Here is a 19,270-nt window from a genome sequence, read left to right on the forward strand (position 1 = left end):
AATATTTGAAATTAAAGAAAAGTGTTTTTTTTTAACATTTTTTTATGATGGCTATAGTTATTGATGAATTATGTAACCCTTTAGAGCATTCACATCCGGTATCTAAAAAATATTCCATTTTACTATCCCAAAAGCTACTTTATCAATTATACCATACCATTTTACAACACACCCAATATCTCAACTTTTATTTTCCTATACAATATATTAAAATAATATATCTATACAATAAAATATATTTCATTCTCTCTCTAATTTCTGTCTCTCTCCTCTCTCTCAACCACTCACCACCTCACCACATAGAAAACCCAATACCCCCAACTCAAAAACTCATCCCTAACCCCAAACAAACCCAGCATAGAAATTCATCTCAAACCCCAAACAACACATCCACCTCCCAAACCCAAATCAACCCAACCATCAACAACACAACCACCCACCAATCCACCCAAAACTTTCCAATCACCACCCACCAATCCACCATCAACAACACCACTACCCACTAATCCACCATCAACAACAAAATCACCATCCACCGACCACCATCAACAATACAACCACCACCCAAACCCAAAACTTTCCAATCACCACTCATCGATCTACAAACCACGGCACCACCCAAATCCACCATCAACAACACAACCACCACCCATCGATACACCACCTCGGCACCGCCCTGATCTGCCACATCTGCCACCACATCAAACTCATGAGCTTCACCAACCCATGAGACCCACGGCAGCTTGATTCAAGGGAAGAGAGAAAGAGAAAAAGAGGTGAGAGAGAGAGATAGAAAAGGAAAATAATCTACTTAGTGGAGGCAAGCACGGTGGGGTTCTACTTCATTAGCGGCGACCAAGACACCAAGCCCACACCACCATAACCATCTACCTACGCCACCACAATCATGTTGACGCACAACCTGACCGACGCCGTGTGATCTAAGAGAGAAAACTGAGAAAGGCTTGGCACCAATTTACACAAAGAGGGACAAGAGAAAGGGGTTGAATGAGAAAGAGAGAATCAAAAACTAAAAAGAGAGAAAGAAAGGAAAAAGTCTGACAAAAAGAGAGAGAAAAAATAATATAATATCATTAATATGTTTACCATCTTGCTACAGTGCCATCATAAATGTACAATGGCACTGTAGCACAATTGTAAAAATTTTACAATTAAGAGACTGGGTAACTGGAGTTTTAAGAGCTTTGGTGCTAAAACATAACTACACATAGCATTTGCAAGACCAATGTAAATGCTCTTATGGTTCAAATAGAAGCATATATTTTCCCAAGTGGGATATACAATGAAGTTGAAATGATATGAAAGGTTCTTGTCAAAGAAAGAAATTATATGAAAGGTAGTATCATTTTTTTCTAGCACACTGGCACGGTAGCTCAAAGTTTTACTTACCTAATAGTAATACTACTAAGAGCATTCTCATTGGCAATTGTAAATGGTATATGTAAGGAAAATTTAGCATAAAGGCACAAAAAGAGCCCAGTAGCAAAACTTGTAAAATCTTACGATTGCAATTTTTTTTACAATTGTGCTATAGTGCAATCTTAAATGTAGGATGGCACTGTAGCACTTTAGTAAAAATTGTAATATATTTTAATTGATAAAGTGGAAGAGAGATAGGGGAGAAGAAAGAAAGAAATGTGAAAGACATATTTTATGTAATTAGCTAATCCTTTGACAAAACGCACTTTACTTGTAATTTGATAGATTTAGGATGTGTTTAATACTTCAAGAAATATGTTGTTCAAGCCAAGTATTCAAGCCATGAAGATTGGACCAAGAAACAAATGAAGAATGGTTGTTCATTAAAGCTAGACAGATTCCCGATAGCTCTCGGCAGATAGCTATCTATCGAAATTTAATGAGTCTCAAAAACTCTCGACAGATTCTATCTATTGAGATCTCGACAGCTGTATCTATCGAGAATTACGAAATTTAGATTTCTAGATCTGATTTTCGGCCCATGCTGACATGTATGTGTAGGGTTTCTTTTCTCACAACCCTAGACATATATAAGGCTTATTTTAAAGGATGTCACATAAGAGAATACAAGGAGAACACAAGAAAAGGTGACCGGTGCCTTATTGTCTCTAAAAAAAGCTATTGCGTCTTTGCGCCTTAGGATTTTGTAACCAAGTGCTTCTTGAGCTTCATGGTTGATGAAGTGAAGAACTTTGCAGCCAATAATCTTCTTCAAGTTGGTGAGTGAGTTACGTACTGGAATTCATGCAAAGGAGTTAGTCATGTACTAGGATCCGTGCATCAAAATGTGGCGTTCATATATTAGAGAGTTCAGAGATTCTGAAGCAGTAGAAGGTTTTTACTGTAAGTTCATCTACGGAGATTATAAAGTCTAGGGATAAATGTTTTATACTAGATCTGAAACTTTTCTTTACTATAGTGGATTACTTTTTGGGAAGGTTTCTCCCCAGGTTTTTTACTGTGAAACTAGTTTGTTTCATTTGTTTTTCTAAGTCATCATATCTTGTCTTATTTAATTTTTCACTGTGCGTGATATTGACATGATATTAATGTTTGTTTGTTTTAACAAGTTTTATTTATAATAAATCTAATTAATAACTTGGGTTTAAAATTTGTTAATTCTATCAACCGGGGTCTAAATTTTCCAACAATAGAGTTGTATTGAAATATATTATATTATTTTAGTGACTAATATATATTATTTTAATGAGTAGAATAGGAAAATAAAAGTTGGGATGTTGGGTGTGTTGTAAAATGGTATGATATAATTGATAAAGTAGCTTTTTAAGATAGTAAAATAGGATATGGTGGTATTTTCCATTGTAAATGCTCTAAGAGGGCATTTGACTTTATTTAACTATAAGAAAATTATTAAGTAATGGACAACGTTAAATTGATATATATGCTCTCTCTTACATTGAAGTCCTAATTATATTCTTAAAATGTATGATATTGAAGTGAAAGTATTATTAGATAGATAAATAGATAGAGGAGGGTTGTGACTTGTGATATGTATCTTAATCCCATTTTGGAAATAGAGGATGAAAGAGACAAAGATCTATTATGGTTTGTTCAAGAAAATTTTTTGTCTAAAATTCATTCAAGTGATTGAGTTGTTGAGTGAGATCAAGTAAAGTTATAGTATATATGATCACTTGAGCAAAGTGTTGGGTCCCAAATAATATTTTCAACAATATTAACAATCCAACATAGCAATCACACACAAGAACACAAATATTTACTTGAAAAACCCTTTTTCTTTGAAGGGAAAAACCACAAGACAAACTCCGAATAATTTCACTATTATCAAATCAATTACAATAATTCTTTTGTATGCCTCACGGCTAAAGAAAAAAAAATCTCTCTTATTTTTCTTTGCTCTCACACACACAAATTTATCTTTCTCAAAGGTGGCAATCATTTTCTCTATTCTTAAATATGAAGCATTCTCTTTCTTTTTCTTATGCGGCACCTTCAAAATCGCAAATAAACCTTATTTAAATAACCCCAGCCACAAACCCATTCTAGTAGCACACAAATACTAAACCCACTTGAACTAGGAATACTAGCTAGCTACAGAATAATAATACAAGCTCATATGTGGCCTTTTGGTCCACGTGCTTTATGCACCCAACAATCTCCTCCTCTAGCCCACTAATGGGAGGAGATCTTCATTCTATCTCTTCAATTCAATTCTGTGTCAGTCAAGCCAACACAAGGTTTGACCTTCTTCATTATCTTCACCAATACTGAGAACAACTCATCAACATCAATCTCTTTCATTCTCAAATAATTAATTTCATCTTGGATTTCTTTAATCCAATCCCTTGGCTATCTTCTTGAATGCGGCAATACCTTACTCTCTCCTTCCTCTTGCGTTCCTCCAAAGTGAAAATCTCTTCTCTCTCTTGGTTTCACGCTCTATTTTCCCTCTCCCCATAGAGAGGATCCTTGGGCCAAAGCCAAAGCCATCAAATTCTTTGTAGCATTGTCTGTTTATAAGACTTTTTTACTATTCTTTCTTGGACTAGGAATACATTACATCTTTAACAAAGAATAAACTTCCTTCCACACCAAGGAATAGTCTTTCCTTCTATAACAAAGAAACCCAAATTAATTTATCTTTCTTCAACTAGGAAACTTAATTGACTTTCCAAGTCACAATTGGAATTTGAGGCAATTTCCCAACACAAAGTGTGCTACACATGTAAAGTCAAGCAAACTTTCTATTTGGGACATTTTAGGTTTGCTTCAAGCTTTGCTTGAGTGAAGTATCAAACAAAATCATTCGAGGCTTCAAAATTCTGTAGAATGGTACAAAAAGGTGATTAAATGATTTCAGTTGCTAGATTGAAGTATAGGGAAGACAAGGCTTCAATAGTACACTTGGAGTCTATCAAAGTTGAGAAAGAAAGATGGAAAAAAAAAAAAAAGACACCACTTGTGTCCAGTGCAATAATGCATTGGACATGTTGGGATTCAGACACATGTCCATATCTCAATTTATCTAGTGCACTAATTAATGCACTTGACATAAGCTCCACACACACACACACACACACACAAACACACACACACAAAAAAAAAAAAAACTGCATTTGTATTAAGCTAATAATCAATTACAAAGCTCTATTCTATACATACATAGAGTTATGAGAAAAAAAACTGCAAACTAACACTAATCCCCAAACAATTTCGTTTATTAGCAATGTTTCCAACTCGAGTTTAAAAAACTCAATTTTGCTCTTAGAACTCGAGCATAAGAGACTCGATTTCTTTGTTTTCCCACCTAGTTGCAATTTTTTCCTTTGCTTTGCTTTCCTTCTTCCTTTATTCTTTTTTTCTTTCTTTCTCCATCTTCCTACTCCTACCATCCCACTACTCTTCTCCTTTCTCAAACATCTAGCGTGTTCTTCTTCCTCCACTCTCCTTTCTCAAACGTCCAAAGCCCCAAGAACAAAACCCCAATACAAAATTTATCGGATCGAAAACCCAAACCCAAAAAATAATAATAATAATAAATAAATAAATAAAAACCCTCCGGCAAAGAGGACAAGGAAGCAAGAGATCCTAGCACCATTCTAAATGCTATGCCACCAAGGCCCGTCGAGTTCAACTTGAGGTTCCTATTAGCATCCAAGCCACAATCACGGCTTTTGATCAGGTGCATAGCTCTCTATCTCTCTATGTGTTTCTAGACAGACTAAAGTTTGCTTGAGTTTGTTGATTTCGTTTCTCTCTGAGTCTATCGAAGTTGAAGTTGGTTGAAATTGATCAAAGTTTCTCTCTAGGACTGGCAAAGTTAAAGTTAATTGAAGTTGTCTATCGAAGTTTTGGGTCTGTTGAAGTTGGTTGAATGTGCTTTAGGTCCATGCTATTCGAGTCTTCAAGACTCGACTTCTAAGAGCAAAATTGAGTTTTTTAGATTCGAGATGTTTGTTTTTTAAATAATTTAGAAACGTTATTAACTAATGAAATTGTTTGGGGATTAGTGTTAGTTTGCAATTTTTTCCCAGAGTTACGTGGGAAGAGATTATAAATAAAAAATAAAAAAACTAATTTGCTAACAACCTTACTGACATGTCAAAATAGAATTGACAGATCAGATGCACACATGGCACTGGTTGAAATTGTAACTAACTCCTAATCATAACTTTACACTATACGACCTGTAGCTTACATGCTGTATTTACAAACTCTACACAGAATGACTGTGGTATAGTATCTGTTCTCAACAGAGTCACCTTCAAATAGCATATAATTGAGCTTGTGTTGAGCAACAATAGAGACAACAAGGCTTGCAGCATTTGCTTCACCAAGTAGAGGATCAAAAGGCAACAATTTTGATTTGGCAAAGATAACATCTCACATTATCACTTTACACACTGCAGCACAAGTGGAATTGTTTGACCAAACCATTACATAAAAGATTCTCGAGGCCAAAGAATGCTCTTGCAAACTTTTTTTAAAACCTTTCTAATATCATTCTAAGGATAGGAGAGGAACCTTAAAAAATAACTTGGTTCCTAGAGCACTAGATTCTGTTAAACATTATAGCTTCAAAAAGAGTGAAGTTGTTTCCATCTTCAATATTTTAACTCTGACATGAGATATCTAATTAGAAGGCCGAATAATTGTCTTAATCTACTCACTAGAGGAAAGGGTGCCCAAGGTATTTGCCCTTATTGGCCAAGGAGAGACAGACCAATTGAAAACAACAAATGGACATTTTAGGAGAAGATGTTCTAGTGTTTCTAGTTCATGCTTCCACAATATTAGAATTACGTAGTTAAACGATTAAATCCATCATCTCTAAATAGTTTAAGCGATTGGAAAAATTGGTAATTTATCACACAAGTCACAACACACATCTTGTGTCTAATTGATAAGGTCCTAACAGTAACGCTAGTAGTTGGTGAATCAAGTGGCCTTTGAATGAAGCAGCAGGAATGCTTTATACTTAAGTGATGGTTAGTAGTAACAACACTAATGGTATTTGATGTACAAGCATTTCCAATTGTGCTGATCTGTAATGTAATTAGACATGAGCTAATCCTAATTACACGTGTTGTATTCCAATTAGACATGTGGTTCAGTTTGTTAGAGTTGTGAGGCTTTTTTTTTTTTGTTGAGAAACAAGAGTTGTTAGGCTGAGTTAGCAGAATTTAGTGTAGAGTTAGTTACTTGAGTAGTTGTAAGAAACTGCCAAAGGTTCGAGTAGGTCAGAATAAATACTGTAATTGAGCTTGTAAAGGATATTCACTGAATAAGATTGACTTTGATTCCCTCTATCTCTTGTCTTTTCTTCTATGTTCACTAGGAGACCTGGCTGTCTCAGACTAGCCATGAACTTTAACTGGCTTTCTAGACTTAGGTCCTTATCACTGATTGAGTCCTTATTATAGTCATATTTAAAGCACATAGCATAGCACAACTAGTGTAAGATCAAAGTCATGGATTTGGATCTCCCCATTTCCAAGGAAAATGTATAGTTTCCATCTAATGGCTAATATTTAAATTATAATAAATGGGTTAACAAATTCGTTTTTGAAAAATTTTTATAGGAAATTGAAAAAATTGTCAAAATTTTGTCAATTTTCGATAAAACTTTTTTCAAGAATTGTAAAGTATTATGTGCCTTTAGGGCACACATTAGTAAATTCCATAATAAATTTAAGGTCTAAATTGTTTCTGGTGATTTACAAATTTGTAATTAATTTAATTTAATCATAGTTAAATTTAATTACAGTAAAATTTAAATAAATTAGCATAATTTAGACCCTACATTTGCTCCATTTTAAATCATAGCCATTAAATAGTCACTCTCCATTTCACTTGAAAATGTGAAATGGTGAAATGGAAAAGCATAATTTAGACCCTATATTTGCTCCAAATTAAATCATAACCAAATGGTCCATTTCAAGTGAAATTGAGAGGACTTTTAATTTTATGCCACATATTATATATTTTTATTTATCTATTAGAATGATGAATACAATTACAAGAGCAGGGGTCCAGATTAATTACACGTGGACAAAGGATATGGGCTAAAGATTAATTACATTTCACTATTTCAGACTTGTTCCTTGATGTGGACACGTCACGTTCGGAATTAAATTTTATGGACTGTGCTATGTTGTCACTTGTCAGGCATCCCAAGTTAATTGTGGACCAAAAGAAGAAAAAGCCCAAGTTTCGAGGACACATATTCGTGCCACAGACATAATGGAATATCATCAGTCCAGTATATCCACATAATGGAATATCATCGGTCCAGTATATCCTGTTTTAATTAACTGGGGAAACATTAATATGTTCTTTGAGGATATGCGTGCGTTTGGATTAAAATAAAAAATTAAAATTATTTTATTATTTAGCTTATTTTTCTACTATTTATGGGCTTCACTGTACTTTTTAGTACTATTCATGGGTCCTACTGTACTATTTCAACTAACTTTACCTTTATCTACAGTAATTTCAGTAATAAGTTTTCAGTTTCAGTAAAATAAGCAGTATCCAAACAGACCCTGTATATTACTAATTATTAACCGGACCTCTATCTATATATATATATATTTATTTATTTATTTAATAGAAGAAATCACTTCTCAAGCCCAATGAAGTCCAAGTATAATGAGGCCCAAGAGCAGTGCAGCCCAATATATATATATATCTTGGAAGAAATCACATCTCAAGCCCAATGAAGTCGAAGTATAACGAAGCCCATGTGCAGTGCAGCCCAAGTCCAGCATTCAGCAGCCTATCGGTGTTGTACAAGCTAGTTATCATGTTAGTTATGCAGCAAAGAGTTGTACCAATAGATATTAACCAGTTTGTTGCATAGTTACTAGTTAGTATTAGAATTAACATTTAATTAATTAACTCTGTTAGAGATCGAGCTGTACATATAGATATTAACCAATCTGAAGCCGTGTTAGAGTTGCATAAATACCTGATCTAACCTATCACAGATCAATGGGGGAGGAAATATTTCCCTCAATAACTAATCTCTGTTCTTGCTTCCCTCACTTCCTTTGTTTCCTGTACCTATTCTCTTCAATAGTTAGATTTTTTTCACAATATTCATGGGTCTAATCTTAGGGGTTAATTCAATCGCTGAAAAGCTTAAAATTGTGGGTTAGAACTAATAATTACCCTTAAAATAATTTTTTTTAAATTGAATGAAAAACACTCAAAAAGTCAAGATTTGAACCAAAATGTCAAACAATCGAAGTGTTACTCGGCACTTTGATCACAAAAGTTTTAGTGCCAATCAACTCTTGAACCTAAAACACCAATGGCTCGTTTGGTAATGTTGTTCTAGTAACGTTGTTTAAGTTTTTTGGAAATACGTGGAGGTAAAAAAGTGTTGTGAAAATATATATTTTGTTGTTTAAACTAAGGGTGTGCAGCCAACTTGCCAAAACCGACCCGACCCGACCCAACCCAACCCGCTGGGTTGGATCGATTTTTAGGGTTTAGTGGGTTGGGTTACAAAAAAAAAAAATTTGATAACGGGTCGAGTTAGGTTCGGGTCATAAAATTCCAAACCTGCTAAACCCGACCTGACCCACCCATATATTTAATATATATTTAAAATATATTATATAATTAATAAATTTTTTTAAATAACCAGCTCTTCTTATCCTATATAAAAGCCAATTGGTTTACACAAACCCTAGTAAATTACTATTCTTGTTTAGTCATTAGTATTGTTTGCCTTTAAGAAGTTACATTGATACTAATTTTTGAGTTTTTTAATATATTTATATTTATATATTTTTTTGCTCAATTTATTAATACTAATAATAATAATAATAATAATAATAATTATTGTCCAACCCATGAATTCAGTCCAATCCATGTGGGTTTGGTTGGGTTGGACTTATGTGATGAGTTGGGTTAGGGTGAATTTTTTTTAACTCACCATGGTGGGTTGGGTCAAAAAATCTCATTAACCCGACCTATGCACACCCCTAATTTAAACAACAAAAATTGTTATTTAAATACCCCTACCAAACACCTCCCAAGTGTCTACTAAAACTTAGTCCAACGAAATCAAAATTTCGGATTTTAGCACTCTCTTTCAACTTGGACTTTAATTTTAAATGTTTCAAAGGATAAATATTAGTTCAAAAATTGCATAGATAACAAGATGGGAGGGAAATTCAAGTTTTCTACCAATTATTTTCTATAAATACAAGCAACAATCACCCAAAGAGGACATTGAGATTTTTCAAAGTGAGAGAGCTAGGAGAAACTCTATAGAAATTTTGGGAGAACTTTTGGGACAAAGACATTAGGTTGCTTCAATGCAAAGTTACTCCAAAGAGTTTAACGTAAAACACTCTTAGCATTCTCATACGCTATCCATATAATTATCTTTCAAACGATGCAATCACCTAGACAACACCACAAGCACAAGTCCTCAAAGACTTAAATGGAAGATCTGTGGATTGATCCAAGAAGAAGAGCAGTAAAGAAGTCTGCATTCTTGAAGGTGATATACTATCGAATCACTTAAGAGAAATCGTGCATAGGTAAAAACTTGTAAACCCTATTTCATCTTCATATAATCAATTGGGTGAAAACATGATTTTGATGAGATGGGTTAAATCAAATTCCCATGTGTATAACAATATGTCCATCCATTTTAGGATTAGATTTGAAGTTTTATAAAAAAATTTACAAAATTAACATATTTAATTTCTTGCATTGCATAGAATGGCAATGTTCTAGGATGGGTGCATAATATGATATGGATGTTAGTTTCATGAAGACCAATCCTCAAACTAGGAGATATGGTTACCTTACACCTTCTCATTTAGTAACCTAGCCTCCAGACTTAGATCTTGGGTTCAAAGACCATTCCTAATCAATGTAATTTTTTTTTTCTTTAGATTGTAATTAAGAATTTAGGGGATGTACCATTTTTGTAATTAGAAATCAAAGCGATGTAATTTTACTTCTTTTTAGATTGTACACAAGAACCACAGCCGTGCAAATTTATTTCTCATTATGAAATTTTAAAATTTTTCAATGTATTTCATGGAAGGTTTTCTTAATCTAAGGGTTTTCCTTTGGGAGAACAAAATCGGTCATTCACTAATTGTAACAAATTAAACATTATAATTTCTCTAGTTTCAAATTAAATTACTTTTTAAATCATATCAATTTAAATCTTGAATTTGTTAGTTTGATTTGGGGATTTTATTTTTGGGGCTTTTTTTTTTGGAGGTTTCAATTGATACTATTTTAAAAGTCTATGATTCAATTTCAAACTAACAAAACTATATGGTTTAATTTGTAACAGTCTTACACTTCATGGTTCAATTTGAAATCACTCATACAGTTTTGGAATTAAAGTTTAATTTGTCCCCTTTTATTGTTGAACTTGAATGTGGGTAAAATAAATGTGGTCAAGCCTTTTAATTTAGAACTAACAAAAAAAGGATTTTATTTCATATATATATATAGGTGATTTCGAAGAGGTTTAACTTACCAAAAATTGAAAATAGTTAGAGTTAAGTAAAAACGAGATTTCAGCTATTTTTTGTGACGATTTATTTTGATTATTTTATTAGTTTAATATTTCTTTTATTTGACTGTAAGTGCACAATTTGTATCCGAACCCAACTGTGTGATGGGTTTAGGCCCAAAAAGCCTTATACAATCAAATTTGTAGAGTATGGGCTTGAAACCTAGGTTTTATGGATATTGGACAACAGATAGGTGGGCTAGATCGCCACTTTCTACACAATCAGTGGATAAAAATGACAAAAACTCTCCTCGGACGTAAGCCGAAGATGACTTATATTGTCTTTCCTTTTTCAAACAATAGATTAAAATTGAAGATGAGGTGTACAGTGCTTTCTTTCTCTCTTTTTCTTTCCTTTGTTCTGCGATCCCCCCCTCTAATGCCCTTTCTGTTCCTTTATATTACTCTTCTTCTTCCCTTCATATTCCACGTGTAGCACAAATTACTCCATTAAATACTTGTCTCATCCACCACCCTCTAGAAGTCTCCAAACAATAGCTGGAAGGCTGAACATTACTGTTCAGAGGTCATTTCCCCATTAATGCAGCCAGAGAGGTAGGTGCAGGGTCTTTAATGCGGTGGTAGCAGTGGCGACGCCACATATAGGTCAGGGTGGTCCCAGGACCACCCTGACCTGAATTCTTTTTTTTTAATATATATATATAATAAAAAAAATTTATTTATCTACCTATAAAAAAAAAATTAGGAACACCCTCAAAAAAATTAGGAACACTCTCAAAAAAATTTTATGCCAATAAAATTAAATTTTGGTAGATTATTTGTTACATTTTGGCTGGTATCAGTTTTTAGAAGAAAAAAAAAGAAAAACTCTTAAACTGACAAACTCGTCAGCACAGCATGTCATTACTTGCGTCGAACGCCTAAAAAACAAATCCAACTATCGCAAAGGTCGGCTTCTTCTTCTTCTTTGCTTCGTCTCAGACATTCTGCTAGTCTACCTCTTCTTTCTTTTTTTACTCTAGTTTTTGCTTTGTCAAGTTTTTTCTTTAGTTTGCTTTTTAGACTTTTAGCTTGCTCACCCCACCCACATGACAAAGCTTTGGAAAAGACAAAACTCAAAAAGCTAACAAAAGATTTTGATTTTAAATTTATTTATTGAGTCTTGCCTCTTCCCAATATGATATACATATATACACTCTTATTGTACTATTTTTTGTTGTTGTTTTTCATTATTCAATTACATATTTATGTTTTAATATTCTAAAACAAAAATTGTTATGTAATAACTAAATGATTTGAGTGTCAAAAAAGAAAAACTAATGATTTGTTTATTTGAGTTTTACTTATTTGGATCAATAATTTTATGTTGTATAAGAAAATATATATATTTTTTTTTTAATTTTTTTTTAGAAATCCTGAAACACCCTGAAACGGTACGTCGAAATAGATCGGTACCAAATATTTCGTTCCACTAAACAAACCGAAACAAGGTCCAAAACGGTATTCATAACATTGATTTCAAGCAAAAAGAAAAAGCTAAAAAAAAATTTGAACTAAAATCTAAAAAATAAAAAAATTGTAATAGAAAATCTGAAGAAAAAAAAAATTGTAACAAAGCAAGCCCACCAAGGAACACCCTGAGAAACAATCCTGGAGCCGCCATTGGGTGGTAGCAGCCTTTTTCCTTAATATTTCTCATACGTTCTTCCTCTCTATAACTGTGTGAAACATATCTTTACCCACCAAATCTTCCATAATTCTCTCTCCTAACATCATGACGTGTCATACGATCTTCACTTGACTTAGCCTAGAAGATGCCTCTCCTCGGAAAACATCATCAAACTTTCTAACAAGAGCTGACTTGTGGGCTTTAAAGATTCTGCTCGGACAGGCTCACACCACCAAATCAAGCCTAAGGCCCAAATGCGTGTTTCGACCATTCTACCCCCATTATAGCCCCTCAAAACTTCATTTTTCTCCTCATCCGGGAAGGAAAGTGAAGTTTTGACTCAACACCACAACCTTCACACGCTTTTCAAATCAGTACACGTGAAAACATCATTTTGCCTCTTTTAAACCGCTACTGACGCTTCGAAATTCGCCAAACGCGCATTAATTGCTGTAGGTAACGCCCTGTTCCCCATGTCCAAGGGTGTGATGTACATCCAACGGCTCGGGTCTTTCTCAAATTTGGGCAGGATAACTCCCACTCAATGCCGCCTCCCATACGCCAAAACACCTAGGAAACCGAAATTCAACCTCTCACTTCAGAAATCAATCAAATCTCAAAAGTTCCTATTCTCTTTCCTCTCAAGAAGCTCGCGAAGAAGTATCTACCTATTTCCCGTAAGTTCTCAATCTTTTTAATTCATTTCTCCTCGGCCATAGTCTTCGGCCATTAATTATATCCTTTCCCTCTCTAAATCTCCATTCTTACCCCCAGCAAATGGGTAGATTCAAGTGTCTGGTAGATATTGACGCCGGTATGGAAGGTTTTCGGGCCAAATACCGTATTCCCCAAGACGTAGGTTTGAGATATTGTTCCCCTGAATCTATAGCCAACGATAGGAAAGAAGGAGAAGTTGTCATTCCTATCATCGCATTCTTAGAGGGTGGGATGACACTTCCCATGAAAAACGTAACCAACGAATATTTCCGTAACCATAGGCTATGCCCAGATCAATGTACACCCAACGTATTTAGAGTTTTAGGTTGTGTCGACGCTCTAAATGAGCAAATGGGTTTGAATCTCACATGGCACGACATCGTCTACATGTACGAGTGTCATAAACTTAAAGGTGTAGGATATTACCTCAAATCTAGGTCCAGCATTGTTAGGCTCATATCTTGTCTTCCCAAATCCAATAAGAGCATGAAGGACGACTATCTAATTGCTTCGGGAAATTGGTCTGACAGTCCTCATTGTCCTGTCGAAGAGGGAGACCCAGGTGTGACTCCATAGGAATTAGTTTCCCTGGCCTTGGACTTGGTTCTTCTAACTTTACCATTTCTAACTACATTATATGTTATTCCTTCTTCATTTGGCATTTATTGTTGATCTAACCACATTTATTTTCTCGGACATTTTCGCAGACAAACAACACGTACGGCCCCATCTGAGCCTTTGCAGCGTTGCAGACCTCAATCGTGTTTTACGATCCGAGGTATTTGTGAGCGAAGACCTGTAGTTGAGGGCAGCCTATCTCATATTGGGATACGACCCTCTGTCATCTACCTCTGGTCGAGACATGATTGGTGGTTGAGAAAGGTACTCTTTAAGTTGTTGAAAAGCTAAAGCACACTCCTTGGTCCATTCGAATCCCTTCCACTTATTCAGCAACTGGAAAAAAGGCCTACACCTGTCAGCGGACCAAGAGATAAACCTGTTGAAAGTAGCAGTCATTCCAGTTAACTTTTGAACCTCCTTTGGATTCCGAGGTGGTTGCAAGCTGTTGATTGCCCTGACTTGCGCCGGATTTACATCTATTTCTCTATGAGTCACCATGTAGCCTAGGAACTTACCAAAGCGTACACCAAAAGAGCACTTAGCGGCGTTAAGACGCAATTTGTACTTCCTGAGCGTTTGGAAGGTGTCATCCAAATCTTTCCCATGCATAGGCACCATCTTGCTTTTCACCAACATATCATCCACATACACTTCAATAGTCTTTCCCAGTTACGACTCGAACATCCTGGTCATCATCCTTTGATAGGTAGCCCCTGCGTTTGTCAAACCAAATGGCATTACCTTATAATGATAATTTCTCGTAGGAGTAATGAAGGCTATCTTCTCCTGATCACCCTAGGCCAAAGGTATTTGGTGATAGCCTTGGAAAGCATCCAAAAAACTCATTCAAGGATGTCCAACCGTAGCATCCACCAACTGATCTATGCGAGGAATTGGAAATGAATCCTTAGGAAAAGCCTTGTTCAGGTCAGTGAAGTCCATACACACTCTCCACTTCCCGTTTTTCTTCTTCACTACCACTGTGTGTGCCAACCATTCCGGATAAAAAACTTCTTTAATTGCCTCGGCCCTTTTAAGCTTGAGCACCTCTTCCTTGACAGTCTCGGCATGCTCTTTAAAAGAGCGCTGAGGTGGTTGTCCCCCCGGAACAATAACAGGATTGACATTCAAATGATGACAAATGAAGCTTGGATCAACCCCAGTGGCCTCATAAGGATCCCAGGCAAATACGTCTACATTGTTCTTCAAAAACATAACAAATTCCATCTTTTCGTGATGTGGTAGCCGAGCACCGACTTGAAAGAACCTTTCAGGGTCGTCACCAATAAGAAAACTTTCCAATTCTTCACATGTTGCCTCATCTGCTGTCACCGCATTGGACGCATCCAGAGACATTAATTGCTATAAGTCCTCTGCAACCGAGACCGAGGGCTCTGGTTCAGCCTGCTGTAAAACTGCAGCTGATATACACTGCCTCGCCATTGATTGGCTCCCAAGAATTTCTTGAATCAATCCCCCCGATGGGAACTTTACTTTGATATGTAGAGTTGAGGAAACAGCACCCAGAGCATGCAGCCAAGGCCTTGCCACGATGGCCGTGTATGGGGAATAAGCGTCAACCACAATGAAATCCACATCAACTGTTTCCGGACCTAACTGCACAAGCAAGCGAATATGTCCCTTTGGTATATAGTTTTCCCTTCAAAACTTATTAACGGCAAATCATAAGCAGTAAGATCCTCTAGCTTTAAATTAAGCCCCTTAAACAAGTCAAGGTACATAATGTCAGCACCACAACCCTGATCAACCATCACTCTTTTCACGTCATAACCCCCTATCCTCAATGTAACCACCAGAGTATCATCATGCGGTTGAATGGTCCTAACCTTATCTTCATCCGAGAAGCCCAAAATAGGTGGAGTACCCCCTTTAATCCTCTTCGGCCTCGAGCCAGACTCCTCGGCGGGAATATGTGACACAAACATCACCGTAGTAGGACAGGGGCCAGTCCTGCCATGAGCAGCGAAAATGACATTAATCATTCCCAATGGAGGCTGGGATGAGTTGTTCCTTTGATTGATCGAACCTGAATGGCTCCCTTGTCCATTGGGATGGTACAAAAATTGCTTCAACTTCCCTTCACTAACCAACTGCTCCAAATTGCTCCATAATGTCTGACAATTCTCGGTGGTATGACCTACGTCCTGATGATAGTGGTACATAAGATTCTGGTTGCGCTTCGTAGGATCTCCAGCCATCTTGTTAGGCCATTTGAAGTATGGTTCCTTCTGAATCTTCTCCAGCAACTGATGTACTGGTTCTCGGAATACGGTATTGACTACCTGAGGAGTGGCTGAACCAGATTGCCCAGTGAAATCTATTCTCGGTCTATTGTTATTGTATCTATCCAACTTGAAATCCCTCATCTCCTGAGGGATAACCTTGGCCTTTCCCTTACCTTGCTGCTGATCTTCCTCGACCCGTTTGTACTCGTCAATATGATCCATGAGCCGACGTACACTCCATACAAGCTTTTTAGTCAGAGATTTCCTTATGTTGTGGTCAGTTGGAAGGCCACCTTGAAAGTGTTAATCACCACCTCATCAAAATCGCCATCAATTTCATTGAACATCTCCCAGTATCTATCAGAATATGTTTTCAAGGTTTCTCCCTCTCTCATAGCCATGGGCAATAGCAAGTCTAAAGGCCGAGGGACTCTACTGTAGGTGATGAATTGAGACCCAAATGCCCTGGTGAGCTCCATGAAGGAATCAATAGAACCCGTCCTGAGGCCATTAAACCATCTCATAACAACAGGTCCCAAACTTGAGGGGAAGACTTTGCACATTAAGGTTTCATTCTTAGAGTGTACCATCGTTCTCTGATTGAAATGACTCACGTGCTCCACTGGGTCTATTCTGCCATTATAAATGGTGAACGTGGGCTAAGCAAACCATCGTGGAAGCTTTCCCTTCTCGATCCTGCATGTGAAAGGTGACTTAGAAATCTGGTGCAACGCCCTGCTCACAGCATCGTTTCCTAAGCCCCTGAAGGAAGACTTATTATCCCTACGACCATAAAGATCGTCCTTCTCATACGAGAAAGTTTCACTAGGAGAAGTTCTGGACCTTGGCCTGTAACTACTGCCTTAGGAGCCCTCAGAAGAAGGATCAGAAAGAGATGGTGTCCGCCTCCGTCTCGCACGATGTAACTTCTTCTTAAGGTGATCAATCTCCTTCTACATGGCCTTCGCGTCATCCTCATAAGGGACTCTGCTTCCACCACGCGAATGACTCCCTCTGGTGTGCACCATATGTACACTACCCTCTCGATCCCTTTCATGTTCAAGATGCTGGAAATGATCCTCGTGCTAGGACCCTAGAGACTCTGCATGATGTGGATCTGAGCCTGCCATAGTGGTCTAATTCATTTAACACAAGGTTTCCCACAAACGGCGCCAATTGTAAGTGCACAATTTGTACCCAGACCCAACTGCGTGATGGGTTTAGGCCGAAAAAGTCTTATACAATCAAATGTAGAGCGTGGACTTGAAACCTAGGTTTTATGGATATTGGACAACAGATAGGTGGGCTAGATCGCCACTTTCTACACAATCAATGGATAAAAATGACAGAAACTCTCCTCAGACGTAAGCCGAAGATGACTTATATTGTCTTTCCTTCTTCAAACAATAGATTGAAATTGAAGATGATATGTACAATGCTATCTTTCTCTCTTTTTCTTTCCTTTGTTCTGCGATCCCCCCTCTAATGCCCTTTCTGTTCGTTTATATCACTCTTCTTCTTCCCTTCATATTCCACGTGTAGCACAAATCACCCCATGAAATATTTGTCTCATCCACCACCCTTTGGAAGTCTCCAAACAATAGCTGGAAGGCTGAACATTACTGTTCAGAGGTGATTTTCCCATTAATGCGGCTAAAGAGGTAAGTGCAGGGTCTTTAATGCAGTGGTAGCAGCATTTTCCCTTGATATTTTTCATACGTTCTTCCTCTCTATAACTATGTGAAACATATCTTTACCCACCAAACCTTCCATAATTCTCTCTCCTAACACCATTACGTGTCATACGATCTTCACTTGACTTAGCCGAGAAGATGCCTCTCCTCGGAAAACATCATCAAACTTTCTAACAATAGCTGACTTGTGGGCTTTAAAAATTCTGCTCAGACAAGCTCATATCACCAAATCAGGCCCAATGCCCAAATGCGTGTTTCGACCATTCTACCCCCACACTGACCATTATAAGACTTTTTCTTTGGGATTTTTTTCACAGGATTTTTCCTGTTATATCTATTCCCTTTTTATGTGTGTGTGTTATAGCTTCTTCTTCTTCTTTTTTAATCTATTATTATTATTATTATTATTATTATTATTATTATTATTATTATTATAGTTGGAATACAACTCTTAAGTGTCAATTTTTCTATACTTCCACAAATATCCCCATTATCCAACTAAAAATTATTTAAAGTAAAAACTCAATCAAGAATTTTTCTTTTTTCTTTTTTGAAAAGAATCAAGAATTCTAATTATATTCTAATTATATTCCAATTTTTATGTCAAGTATCTTAATCATCCACGACTTTGATACTAAATATCTTAAAATTTTTAATTTTGTGCTAAGTGTCATTACATCTTTAATCTATGTCAATTGTCTTTATATGTAAACTAGCATGTAACTCCATGCAAACGCATGGATGCACTTAAAATTAAACAAAAATTTTTATTATAAAAATAAAAATAATTAGTCAAATTATTATTTAAAAAAAAATATAACACGTGCATTCATGCATACGTATAGATACATTTAAAATTAAACACAATTTTTATCATAAAATATAGATAATTAGTCAAATTATTTTTTTAAAGTAAATATAATTAGTCACGTATTAAAATTCTTACCTAAATTTAATACTACTTATGATCATTTTTTTTCTAATGTTTAATAAGATAGAACGTGTGGTAATTTTTATTTTATTTTTTTTTTGAGAAAAATGTGGTGATTTTTATTGAGTATATGTAATTTTTTTTTTAAATTTTATAGTTCATTAATATTAGATTCTTTGTATTTTGCATTCATTAACTCACTTGACACAAAGATTAAAAAACTTAAGTTGATACATGGCACGTGCTTAAGTGGATAATTATGGTGTAATCCCCACATAAATTTAGATACATGCAAAATTGGATTATAATTTCAAATTCTAATTCAACTTTCTCTAAGTTATATATATATATATATGTGTGTGTGTGTGTGTGTGTGGGGGGGGCGGGGGGACC

The 19,270-nt window shown here is 35.9% G+C and overlaps 2 protein-coding genes across 2 annotated transcripts; both read right to left on the reverse strand.

Moving 5' to 3' along the window:
- Positions 1-14,198: 14,198 nt before the first annotated feature.
- Positions 14,199-14,624, reverse strand: LOC142629042 (putative mitochondrial protein AtMg00860). Its single transcript, XM_075803039.1, has one exon. The coding sequence runs from the start codon at positions 14,622-14,624 to the stop codon at positions 14,199-14,201; it is 426 nt and encodes a 141-aa protein (XP_075659154.1).
- A 995-nt stretch (positions 14,625-15,619) lies between these two features.
- Positions 15,620-16,393, reverse strand: LOC142629043 (uncharacterized). Its single transcript, XM_075803040.1, has one exon. The coding sequence runs from the start codon at positions 16,391-16,393 to the stop codon at positions 15,620-15,622; it is 774 nt and encodes a 257-aa protein (XP_075659155.1).
- Positions 16,394-19,270: the final 2,877 nt, after the last annotated feature.

This window comes from Castanea sativa, chromosome 3, assembly GCF_040712315.1.
Source record: "Castanea sativa cultivar Marrone di Chiusa Pesio chromosome 3, ASM4071231v1".
Classification (NCBI taxonomy): domain Eukaryota; kingdom Viridiplantae; phylum Streptophyta; class Magnoliopsida; order Fagales; family Fagaceae; genus Castanea; species Castanea sativa.